We start from the raw sequence: 12,796 nt of genomic DNA, 5'->3' as shown, positions 1-12,796 counted from the left end.
TGTACCAGGGTACCCACTTAGCCAAAAGCCTCATTTTTAACTGCATCACTGAAATGTCCTTTGTATAGCTGGGCACTTAAAATAAATTCAAGTGCGCCTGTATGATGATTGCCCTACAGAGAAACAGTGGGGTACTCAGGTGATACCCACACAAAACTACTGTTGCAGTACCTGTCGAAATATAGGTGACATTACACTTATAGGGAAGCATGATACACTGCAAAAAGAATCACATCTCCTTTTATACATACCACAGTTATTACCCGATACTTTCTGAAATGACTGTGGTTATGACAGAAATCATTTTCCTCAGAGATAACCAATTAGTAAAGGGTTAAGGACACTGCACATTCCACTTTAATCTAGTTCTGACAGTGTCTCATATAAAAACCAGAGGGATCATCCCCTGTTTCTGTAATCTAAAGGAAGCCTTTGAGTCAAGAAAGCATGGGAAAAATCAGACCTGCCTCATTATAATCATTAAGGTTTCCAAAAATTAGCTGGTTCAACTCTGAAACCCTAGCACCTGCCATGACACACTCTGTCACTGGTTATCTGGCCAGTGCAGCTGAGAGTCTGCAAGCTGCCTGCTATCACCAAAGCAGAGTGGACAGGAAGTATTAATGGCCTTGTTAGACTGGCAATAAACAAGGAGTTTGAAACTTCAATTCGTTTAATGGAAAAATGAAGCTACTTTTCAGTAAGTGGAACTTTCAGAATAAACTGCCTTCAGATTCCACAGATCGTGGACTAAGGCAATCAGACTGTTTATAGTCTGAAGTTTGATAAAAAGTACTTAAGTGCAATGGGAGTCCCAAGCCTTTACATAGAATTCAATAGCCTATCAAGAGGAGAGAAACATTTAACCTCAACTACAAACTATACGGAAAGAAAAACCCTGCTTGTGGATCAGTTGAAATATTTTCTGAGAACTCTTAAGTACTGGAAAATAATAAGATTAGGCTAATCTAGATGTGCTCTAATGGAGCCACTCAGGACTATTGTTAAAGAAAAAAATTACATCCTAGAGTTATCATCACCAATGTCAATTGCTGGCTTTTCCTTAATTTATCTTCTAAGATCTAAACCATTTGATAAAATCATGGCAATCATGGCCCAGGAAAACCACAGCAAATACTGTTTTCTGCCTGGGAGATTACTATGCTTTCATAGGAAAATTTTTCTGAGTCAGGAGCAAGAACTATAGAAACAGCCATGGATGAGCTAGAAAGACTGAATCCATCTTTTGAAAAACAACAAAGGAGCATGGATTAGGATACCCTGCTGTGTGGAACAGGCAAGACATATTCCAACATGTCTTCCTCCTAAATATAAGTCATGAAAACAATGTCAATATATGTGGGAGGCTTCTAGGAAATGGAAATGACAATACGGAATGACCTTCATTTTTTTTTTTTTAAACACATGCTTTATAGTGAGTTCTAAAGGAACTAAAGAAGAATGCCATCAGCTTCAACTCACCTCGGGCTTCTCGCAGTTTCTTAAGCTCTGCTTCCCGTTCAGTTTTGCTCTGCTTACTTCGAACCCCAAGGGCACTGATGACTAGCCTTCTGGCTAGGGCTGCTGAAGTCTCAGGACGCTCCTTTGCTGGCTGCAGAAACTCTGAATGGGAGAAAAGGAGGGAGCAGAAGGGAGTAAGGAAGAGAAAGCATTCTAGCTCCAAGTGATTTAACTCAGTAATTAACATACAAAATAGACTAACAAGGGCTGCATCAGCAGTAATTAATACAAGCCTGATAGATGAAGATCAGAGGAAATTAACACGGCAAAGCACAAACAACCCTGCCTTCATTATCTGTATTAACACAATTTCCTACAGTGACTCTATCAAACTGCTAACCACAGAGGTAAACTGGACAAGGCTGTCATCAGAAAATGGTGACTGCAGCGCCTGCAGCTCGCATCTCCCACTCTCTCCAAGTGGCTTCTCCAATGCTATATTTCCAACAGAGTCTTTTCTCTTTTCCTTTTTCCTTAAAAATATTTCTTTTTACACTAAAAATAAAAGTGTATGTCTTTAGAACTCTGGATGCTATACAAGTGCTGGGAAAAAAAAAAAAAAACGAGAACACGACTATCAGTAAGAAAAAGCTCCTGAGATTATAGGCTTACCAGCATAAGCTCTAGCTTTGGCCTTGGCTGCTCTTGTGGCCTGTGACAAGGGCCGGATCTTCACCATGGTATGTTTACTACCAAGAGCATCACGAGCTGTGAAGAGAATAAGTATATATAAAGAAGTAGAAGACATGAAGATGAGTGATGCAAAATATATATATAGTTAAGGCTAGTTCTTAGAAAGTATTTCCTAGATGTTGTGCTTTATTTTCTCATCGTGGGCAAAAGAAATGGTAAGCTCTAGAAAATCCATAAGGAACAACTCGGCAGTGGTTATTTTTAAATGGGGATTAGTAAACTATGGCTTTGTGACCCAATCTAGCCAACCGCCCCGTTTTTGTGAGAAGTTTTACCGCAACAGAGCCGTGCTCGTTCATTTGTTGAGGGATGCTGTCTTTCCTCAACAGCAGAGTTAGGTAACAACAGAAACCTTATATTCTGAAATATCCACTATATGGCTCTTTATAGAATAAGTTTGCAGACCCTTATTTTAGATGAATTGGATAGGAATCATCTCTACTTTGCCTGAAAGTCTCTGCATCAGATCTATCCTGATGCCAATGAAGAGGCCAGATCCTACACTTGGAAAGTATGTATTACAAATGATCACTGGACAGGTTAAAGGGCTACTGCAAATTCATCTGTCAGTGGGGCTGGGAGCAGAATCACAATATTAACATTTATTCATACTGGCTTCTTAAATCTCTACCTGTTTATGCACTATCGTAACTGACAGTTATGCAGCAAATAACCTTGAAAAGCTGACTATCTCCCCAAATACCACTGGATTAAGGTAAAAAGGGAGAGGCGGGGAGCACATGGGTACCAAAGTAACTTGCCTCAAAAACCTCTACCTGTCATTTATCTATAGTGACTGAATAAAATGCCAGGTGGCTGGAACAGAAAGCAAATAAGGAAAAGCAGCAGGAGAAAATGGACAATAAACACAGTGAACTCCACTGGGTGAATACCTGTAATCGGACTGGAGAATACTCCTAGGGCATGTGTATCGTCCACCCATTTAATATCAAATCCTTTCTTTCTGTAACAAAATAAAAGAATTTTATTCCTTAAAATAAAACTCACTTTTAAAAAACATCTTTCAAATAGTATCTCGTAAGGCATTCCATGATGAGAGAAACACTCAACAAGTGCATGGGTGGGGTGGGGATAATGACACACAAAGCGCCTGGAGAGCAGGAGCCATTAGAAGCAATAACACCATCATAAAGAACTACCTGGGAGGGTTTTACCTTGTCAGCCATTTTATAGACATCAACTAATTAATCCGCACATGTTCCCTGGGGAGGCAAAGTATTTATCACACTATTTACAAGAGCTGCTTTTAGGGGACTGGAGAAAGGAAGCATAAGAAGAATCAGAGGAGGAGGAGGTAGGGAGGGAAGGTCACTTGGATTTAATGTAAATGTAGGCTCAAGGGCAGAGACAAGAGACAGAGAGGGACAGGGAAATGGGTCATTCAAAACAAAATCAATCAAATAAGAGAAAAAAGAGACATCTATAATCAGGGAGGCTGACCTATTCTTTCTTTCCAGTTGTAAAAGGGAAGTAAAAAAGCAAAATTCAGGTTCTGCCACCTTGAGGCCATGGGCTGGTTTAATCTCTCTGTAAGCCAAGTTTGCTCATCTGTAAAAAAAAATGGGTTGAATTCCTTCCTAACAGAGTTGCTATGAAAACGGAAATGAGATAATCCATGACAAGGCAAAGGGCACGATGTTGAGCACTTAGTGGACATTTAATAAATCAATGGTGCCCATTATTTTTTATTAGTAACAATATTCATCAGGAAGATGATTAATATTAATGAAGATATGATCAAAATATGAAGTTGACTCTGGTGTTTGACTCACAGGCTTTTGCACCATGACCTTTTCTCTCTTTTTTTAAAATAAAGCACTATAAAGAACAAAAAAAAGACAACTGCTAAAGTATCTTTTCCCTTTAACAATTAGTCAAGAAAAAATTTCCTTTGAAGGAAAAAGGAATAAAGAGGCTTTGAAGGTTACTGAGACAATTTCCTGACGTAAAACTAAGTTCAACCACGGCAAAACATGACCACAGGAGTTGAAGCCTACGAGAAAGTTCCCCAGTAGAAGTCGATATTATACAATAGCTGACAAAAGATGGTAAAAAACTTAGACGGGCTCTAGAGGGCCTTTTAGACTTCAGAATTTTATAACCCTTTAAAATGCTTTACCCCTTTTGAAAATATTTTTGGGTTTAATAGAAAAAATGGTCTTGCAGGTAAAATTAAGAAGAAATAGAGCAAAAGGAAGTTAATAATTCTTAACAGTTAACTGCAGGTCAGGAAGCAACAGTTAGAACTGGACATGGAACAACAGACTGGTTCCAAATAGGAAAAGGAGTACATCAAGGCTGTATATTGTCACCCTGCTTATTTAACTTATATGCAGAGTACATCATGAGAAACGCTGGGCTGGAAGAAACACAAGTTGGAATCAAGATTGCCAGGAGAAATATCAATCACCTCAGATATGCAGATGACACCACCCTTATGACAGAAAGTGAAGAGGAGCTAAAAATCCTCTTGATGAAAGTGAAAGAGGAGAGCGAAAAAGTTGGCCTAAAGCTCAACATTCAGAAAACGAAGATCATGGCATCCGGTCCCATCACTTCATAGGAAATAGATGGGGAAACAGTGGAAACAGTGTCAAGCTTTATTGTTTTGGGCTCCAAAATCACTGCAGATGGTGACTGCAGCCATGAAATTAAAAGACGCTTACTCCTTGGAAGAAAAGTTATGACCAACCTAGATAGCATATTCAAAGCGGAGATATTACTTTGCCGACTAAGGTCTGTCTAGTCAAGGCTATGGTTTTGCCTGTGGTCATGTATGGATGCTGAGCGCTGAAGAATTGATGCTTTTGAAATGTGGTGTTGGAGAAGACTCTTGAGAGTCCCTTGGACTGCAAGGAGATCCAACCAGTCCATTGTGAAGGAGATCAACCCTGGGATTTCTTTGGAAGGAATGATGCTAAAGCTGAAACTCCAGTACTTTGGCCACCTCATGCGAAGAGTTGACTCACTGGAAAAGACTCTGATGCCGGGAGGGATTGGGGGCAGGAGGAGAAGGGGATGACCCAGGATGAGATGGCTGGATGGCAACACGGACTCAATGGACGTGAGTCTGAGTGAACTCCGGGAGTTGGTGATGAACAGGGAGGCCTGGTGTGCTGCGATTCATGGGGTTGCAAAGAGTCGGACACGACTGAGTGACTGAACTGAAACTGAAATGTTCAGAAAATTCCAGACATCAACAAAATTAATCCTTGGTTTTAAAAATCATGATTAGTGACAACTTCAGGTAGTTCTAATTTTGGATTTAATCTCACCAACTGCTTTTTAAAATCTACTATGCACTTCACCTGGTACAGACGTGATACTGGGTCTTATCGTAACTGTAATGAATTAGACTGATTGACCCATACTACATATTTAGAGTAAGGTCTATGGCGGACTGTTAACTGTCCTCCAGGATCCAATCACTGCTCCTTTCTTTTAGTTACATAACTGATAAGTGAGGTACCTAGCTGCTAGTTTTGCCTGTTCTAAAACTTTACAGAAAAACAGGGTTCTTGTTTTTGTACACAGAATTTCAAGGAATACAGTCATGCTCATTTATTTACCTCTGGTTTATGGCTATTTATGTACAATGATGGCAGGAAAATACTTACCATCTGACCCTAAAGCAAGAGTTGAGAGCTATACCCTAATTCAAGATGTACATGAACTGAATTTTAAGTTTAAATCTATATATCAGACAATAGACCTGGTTTATTGTTAATGGCAGGATTACAGCATTAAAGCATAATCCCTTCTTGGTAATGACTTTCTTGAAGATCCTGAAAAATGTTTTTCTTAATAACTTACTTTGGGGATTATTTCTTTTCTTCCCAAAGCTTATGTTTCCTTATAAGCTAAAGATACAGAAGTATACTTCTGACTCTATGTATGTATGAAACATATACATATATAAAAGGTAGTTAGTGTAACTATTCTCAAACCCATTTACATCAGTTTTATGTTTATGACATAATTTATTAAATAAAATTAAAACAATTAACTATGAGTATGAAACATAAGAGTTATGTCTATAAAAACTTAATGCTTTGAAAGACTTGAGAAAGATAAAGTCACTAAAAAACCGCAAAAAACTATCATCAATTATGTTTTGGCAGAACAGTTTTTTTAAAAAAGGGCAAGGGAATGGGGAATTCCCTGGTGGTCCAGTGGTAAGGACTCAGCACTTCCACTGCTGTGACCTGGGTTCAATCCCTGGTCAAGGAACTAAGGCCCTGCACTCAAACCCTGCAAGCTATGTGGTGCAGCCAAAAAAAAAATTATTTTAAAAGAGAGAAAAACATTTTATTCTACAAGGAATTTGCACTCAGGTGACTTTCAATGGATATTAGTTGTTGCTGGAAGTTGTAGGTGATATCAGAGTGACATTAAGAACTTTTCTATCAACAGACTAGTAATTTTAAAACAAACAAAAAAAGGTCTTGGCACCACATCAAACTTAATGGACATGAGTTTGAGCAAACTCCAGGAGACAGTGAAGGACAGGGAAGTCTGGTGTGCTGTAGCAGTCCATGGGGTTGCAAAGAGTCAGCCACAACTGAGTAACTGAACAACCACTACCACATCAAAGACTGGCAAGTAAATGGACATTTCAGATACAACCGAGCGACTGAACCACCACCACCACCACACTGAAGAACGGCAAGGAGGTGGCCATTCATATGCACTGTTACAATAAACCAGTTGTGATGTAACAATCACATTTTATCATCCTCTACTGTATCTCAGTGGTCAGAATAACCTCAAATCACTAATTTAATTTACAGCCTTTTGGACTGTTAGGACCCTTGGTGCCTGGCAGAAGAAAACACATATCTTCTCAGGAGATAGTTTCTTCTTATATTGCAGACCTCAATTCTCATAAATAAAATTCCAGAGGAAATGGCCAGCTTTACAGTTTAAATAAATAAATAAATAAACCTCCAAAAAAAAAAAAAAGGCAAGGCACTATGAGTGAGAATTTATAAAAACAGAATTAAAAGGACCTCAGGTAAAGGAATAACTAGACATAGACTACAGAAGGTCTATGTTCACTATACTTAAAAAGAAACTTTTTAAATCTTGAAAATAGAGGGAAAAAATGCAGATTTGAAAATTAGAGAACTCTGAAAAACAAGAAACATAAAATGAAATTTTAAAATTCAATGGATAAGTTTAAAAGCAAATTAACCACAGCTGAAGAGATCAGAACTAAAGAAATTACTCAGTATATAAAGGAGACAAAGAAATGGAAAATACGATAGAGATAACATGAGGATTAAGTTAGGAGGTCTAATCTACTTTCAACTGGCAGCATCACAGAGAATATAAAAGAGACCAGTACAGAGGCAATATTTGAAGAAATAATGTCTGGAGTTCTCCAAAACCAATGAAAACTATTTAGGAAGCCCAAATAATCTCAATAATGATTACAAAAGAAACACAAAGTCACCTCATACTGAAAATGTGCAGTACCAAAGGCAGAGAACATTAAGAGCACCCAAAGAGAACAGACAGATTATACTCAGAACCAACAGTCAGACATGCAATGGGCTTCTCAGCCTGCCCTAAGAAAGCCAGGAGAAAGCAGAATAAAAGCTTCAAGTCCCCGAGAAAAATAACTGTCAACCTAGGCTTCTATACCCAGCAAAAATGTCTTTCAAGAATGAAGCTGAAATAAAGCCATTAAGAAACAAGAGCGACAATGACAACAAAATCCAACTGAGTGTGTTACCAGCAGACTGTTATTAATTAAATTCTAAAGAACCTGTTCCATGCAGGAGGAAAAAGATTTCAAATGAAAGATATGAGACACAATAAGAATACAGAAAGCAGATGAATCTGAATGCTGACTATATAAAAAAATGTAACATCAAATGGAGTTTAAAAAGAAAAAAACTAAATCAAAAAGACGCAAACTACTAAATCTCAGTAGTATATTAGCTGGAGGTTGGGGAGACACTGGGATGGAATTGGGGAATGGAGTTTAAAACCCTTCAGGTGTTTAGAAACAGTGTAAAAGTATTAACCTTAGTCATTGGTAAATTAAGCATGCATTTTATAATTTCTAAAGTAATCACCAAATAACAGAAACAGTGTCATTCCCCAAAAATATGGAGTGAGAAAAAAATACCTCATCAATCCAAAAGAAGGCAAGATAGAAGAGAAAAAGATGGGACAAGTAAACACACACAAAAAGATGGCAGGCAATACATCCAAATATATCAATAATTACGATAAATATAAATGGACTAAATGCACCGTGGAGACAGACTCAAAAGTCATTATTGATGATAGTCTTCTTAAATGCTAAACTGGGATCTAGAAAGACTTTAGCATTTTTTAAAGGAACTTAGAAGAAGACTGGTTTGATACAGACTTCCAATGGGCTTGGAAAACACAATAAAGAAACTTGATGCTAAAGTAAATGACAGGGAATAGGAAAGCAAAAGAGGTGATTTTTCAGAAGACATTTTAAGAAAATTTCATCCCACCTTTCCTAACATCCCCCATCAATTGCAAATACTTACTGATAAGTGCAGAAAATCCGTAGGAGATCTTCAGTACGAAATTCTTGGGGGAAGTCATAAATTTCAATGACATGTGGGAATTCACAATCACTGAGGTCAATATCAGGAACTTCATGGTTGTAATAATCAAATCTAGGTTCTTGGATACTTTCTTTGTTCTTCATATTCCCTGACAACTAGAGAGGAGGAAGCATACATGTGACTGTTATACCAAGCCAGAGCATTATAAAATATCCTCCCATATATAAACAATTCTCCCTTTTATCTCCATGTTCCTATTCCTTAACCTTTACCATTTGTCTCTGTTCCAAACACAGTCATATCACCCAGTTTATATTATACATGTGGAATATTTGAAAAAATGCTGAAATTCCAGAAAAGACAAGCAATGAATGAAACTTAGCTTGCATCTATCAACAAGGTGTGAGAAAATGTAGAATGATTAATGCAGTGAGTTAGAAACAACACATCTTAGAAACTGAATTGCAGAAAATAGTTCAAGAGATGAATTAATAACGTTTTACTTGAGCTTATTGAGTAGACCAATAGTTCCGTTTTTGAAAGTGAGCAAAAACAAAACAAAATGTTTAAAAATGAAAACACTTTGCTAATCTACATATTGTTGATGATAGCTTACAAAGAGAGTCGTTATGATAAACATTAAATAGCACAGGCAATTACAGTTCCCCAGCGTTAGGGCTACCTAAAGGGGTTCCCACACAGGTTAATAAAGCAACCGTGATGAAGAATACTTAGAATTTTACTCTATGATTAAAACCTGAATGCTGTTTACTATTTCACACTGGAAGCAGGAGAATGGAAAGGGAAAAATGAAAGGCGGCAGCAAAGTAACCATGACAGTCATTCTGTCATTCACCTAGACACTGGTGCTCAACACCCAGAACCTTCAGGCTCAAAAGAGTGTTCTGTTAATCACAAGTCCAACTAGAGGCCTTCAAGCATTCTTTCTTTCATACGGTGCCTCCTTTCCCATCAAATGAGAAAATAAGAATCTGCAATGCCAAGGATGCATCTCCTTTCCTTAGAGAAGTGAAAAATGGATTTAAAAATTTTATTTGGGAGGCAGGAAAGGAAAAAGGTGATTTAGGTAAAATCGATGAAAATGTTTATCTATTGCTGTGTCTCTAGTTGCTTTTCTCCACTAAGCTTCAGTTTTACATCTTAAAAAAAGGATATAATAATGGCACCAACACCTTACGAGTAGGGGTGCAGACTAAATGAGATGATGCAGTAAGTACTTAGCACACTACTTAGCATCTAAGTATGAATTCAACTCAATTTAAACAAATTTTAATGAGGTGTTGAATCTACTGGGCTTCCCTGGGGGCTCAGACAGTAAAGAATCCACCTACAATTCAGGAGACCTGGGTTTGATCCCTGGGTTGGGAAGATCTCCTAGAGGAGGGCATGGCAACCCACTCCAGTATTCTTGCCTGAATTTATTATAGGCCAAGTACCATGTTATTTCCACCCTGCTTAGGATACAGGCAGAAAATAGGCAGAGGGAAGAAAATATCCCTCACACCGTAACAATGAGGAAAGACCAAACAATCTATACATATCATGGCTTTTCTTGAGTCTAGCATAGAGCTGACTGAGTATGCAAGGAAACTGAAATCCACAGGATGACATGTTCCCCCCAGAGACAGAGAATACCTAAACTTTTTTCCCTCTGGTAGATCATGAGAAGAAGTGGCCACCAAACAAGTGGGCAAGAAGATATAAGCTAAATGTTTAACAAGTTCTTAAAAGCCTAGAGTTGACAGTTTAGAATAACTCAGAGCCCCAGAAAGGGGGCTCTAGAAAGGAGGGGAGCCTGCAATTACTTGCAAAACCACCCTTATGCTAATGCCACACTGTCTTGATTACCATAGTTTCATAAGTTCTGAAATTAGGAGGCTTGAGTCTTTCTACTTTCATCATTTTCAAAATCATTTTGCCTATTCTGAGTCCCTTGCATTTCCATATGAATTTGAGGATCAGTTTGCAGACACAACTGGGCCTCAGGCCAAGGAAGGAGGGCAGCAGTATCTAAGAGAAGCTGAAAAAGGCAAGAAAGCGGATTCTACTCTAGTCTCAAGAAAGGAACACAATCCTACCAATATCCTAATTTTAGTCCAGTGAGACCCATTTTGGACTTTTGACCTCAAGAACTGTAAAGCAATACATCTGTGTTAAGACACTGCTGCTGCTGCTGCTGCTAAGTCACTTCAGTTGTGTCCGACTCTGTGTGACCCCACAGACGGCAGCCCACCAGGCTCCCCTGTCCCTGGGATTCTCCAGGCAAGAACACTGGAGTGGGTTGCCATTTCCTTCTAGTTTGTGGTAATTGAAAACATCTGTAATAGTGTGCGTGTGTGTGTGTGTGTGTGTGTATATATATATATATATATATATATATATATATATATATATAAAACCTTTCTAGCTTCATGTCATGTCATCCCTTAAAATATGCTACATTCCAACCAAAAAGTAATACTATGCCTAAACAAGCATAAACATATGCCTATGAGTGCACAACTGTACTCATTTCACACGCTAGCAAAGTAATGCTCAAAATTCTCCAAGCTAGGCTTCAACAGTATGTGAACCAAGAACTTCCAGATGTTCAAGCTGGATTTACAAAAGGCAGAGGAACCAGAGATCAAATTGCCAACATCCTCTGGATCACAGAAAAAGCAAGAGAATTCCATAAAAACACCTATTTCTGCTTCATTGACTACGCTAAAGCTTTTTACTGTGTGAATCATAACAAACTGTGGAAATTCTTAAAGAGAGGGGAATACCAGACCACCTTACCTGCCTCCTGAGAAACCTGGATGCAGGTCAAGGAGCAACAGTTAGAACCAGCCATGGAACAACACAGTGGTTCAAAATCGGGAAAGGAGTATGTCAAGGCTGTATATTGTCACCCGGCTTATGAACTTATATGCAGAGTACATCATGCGAAATGCCAGGCTGAATGAAGCACAAGCCAGAATCAAGATTGTCAGGAGAAATATCAATAACCTCAGATATGCAGATGACACCACCCTTATGGCAGAAAGAAAAGAGGAACTAAAGAGCCTCTTGATGAAAGTGAAAGAGGAGAGTGAAAAGGCTGGCTTCAAACTCAGCATTCAAAAAACGAAGATCATGGCATCCGGTCCCATCACTTCATGGCAAAGAGAGGGGAAACAATGGAAACAGTGACAGATTTTACTTTCTTGGGCTCCAAAATTGCTGCAGATGGTGACTGCAGCCATGAAATTAAAAGATGCTTGCTCCTTGGAAGAAAAGCCATGACAAACCTAGATGGCACACTAAAGAGGAGAGACACTGCTTTCCCAACAAAGGTCCTATAGTCAGAGCTATTGTTTTCCCAGTAGTCATGTATGGATGTGAGAGCTGGACCATAAAGAAGGCTAAGTGCCAAAGAATTGATGCTTTTGAATTGTGGTGTTGGAGAAGACTCTTGAGAGTCCTTTGGATTGCAAGATCCAACAGTCAACCCTAAAGGAAATCAACCCTGAATGTTCACTAGAAGGACTGATACTGAAGCTAAAGCTCCAATACTCTGGCCACCTGATGTGAAGAACTGCCTCACTGGAAAAGACCCTGATGCTGGGAAAGACTGAAGGCAGAAGGGGATGACAGAGGATGAGATGGCTGGATGGCATCACTGACTCAACAGACCTGAGTTTGAGCAAGCTCCAGGAGATGGTAAAGGACAAGGAAGCCTGGCATGCTGCAGTCCATGGGGTTGCAAAGAATTGGACATGGCTGAGTGACTGAATAACAATATGCCTAAACACATGTTGCTTCTTTCTGCCTGTTGATTTGATCACATTATTTTTGATCACACGTATAATCTGACTCTTCCACTATACTTCTATAGCATTTACCTCATCGGCACTATTTTTTTTTTGCTGTGCCATGTGGCATGTGGGAGCTTAGCTTCCTGACCAGGGATTAAACCTGTGCCCCCTTCATCACTAGACCATCACCATCAGGGAAGTCCCATC

At 38.8% G+C, this 12,796-nt stretch overlaps 1 protein-coding gene and 1 non-coding gene across 43 annotated transcripts in view; one reads left to right on the top strand and one right to left on the bottom strand.

Moving 5' to 3' along the window:
• R3HCC1L (R3H domain and coiled-coil containing 1 like) overlaps positions 1-12,796 on the bottom strand; it is a 76,226-nt gene that overhangs the window by 8,641 nt on the left and 54,789 nt on the right. For all 42 annotated transcript variants that reach the window (XM_042238972.1, XM_060404659.1, XM_060404640.1 and 39 more), the window contains 4 exons: positions 8,769-8,944; positions 3,108-3,178; positions 2,134-2,229; positions 1,483-1,623 (listed from right to left, as the gene is read on the bottom strand). In XM_042238972.1, coding sequence (XP_042094906.1) covers positions 1,483-1,623; positions 2,134-2,229; positions 3,108-3,178; positions 8,769-8,944 — 484 coding nt within the window. The remainder of the gene's footprint in view (positions 1-1,482; positions 1,624-2,133; positions 2,230-3,107; positions 3,179-8,768; positions 8,945-12,796) is intronic.
• Positions 6,394-6,465, top strand: TRNAG-UCC (transfer RNA glycine (anticodon UCC)). Its single transcript has one exon. It is a non-coding gene; the product is annotated as a tRNA-Gly (tRNA).

This window comes from Ovis aries, chromosome 22, assembly GCF_016772045.2.
Source record: "Ovis aries strain OAR_USU_Benz2616 breed Rambouillet chromosome 22, ARS-UI_Ramb_v3.0, whole genome shotgun sequence".
Lineage (NCBI taxonomy): Eukaryota > Metazoa > Chordata > Mammalia > Artiodactyla > Bovidae > Ovis > Ovis aries.
The sequence above is the reverse complement of the archived record's forward strand: the minus strand, read 5'-3'. Positions and strand labels throughout refer to the sequence as shown.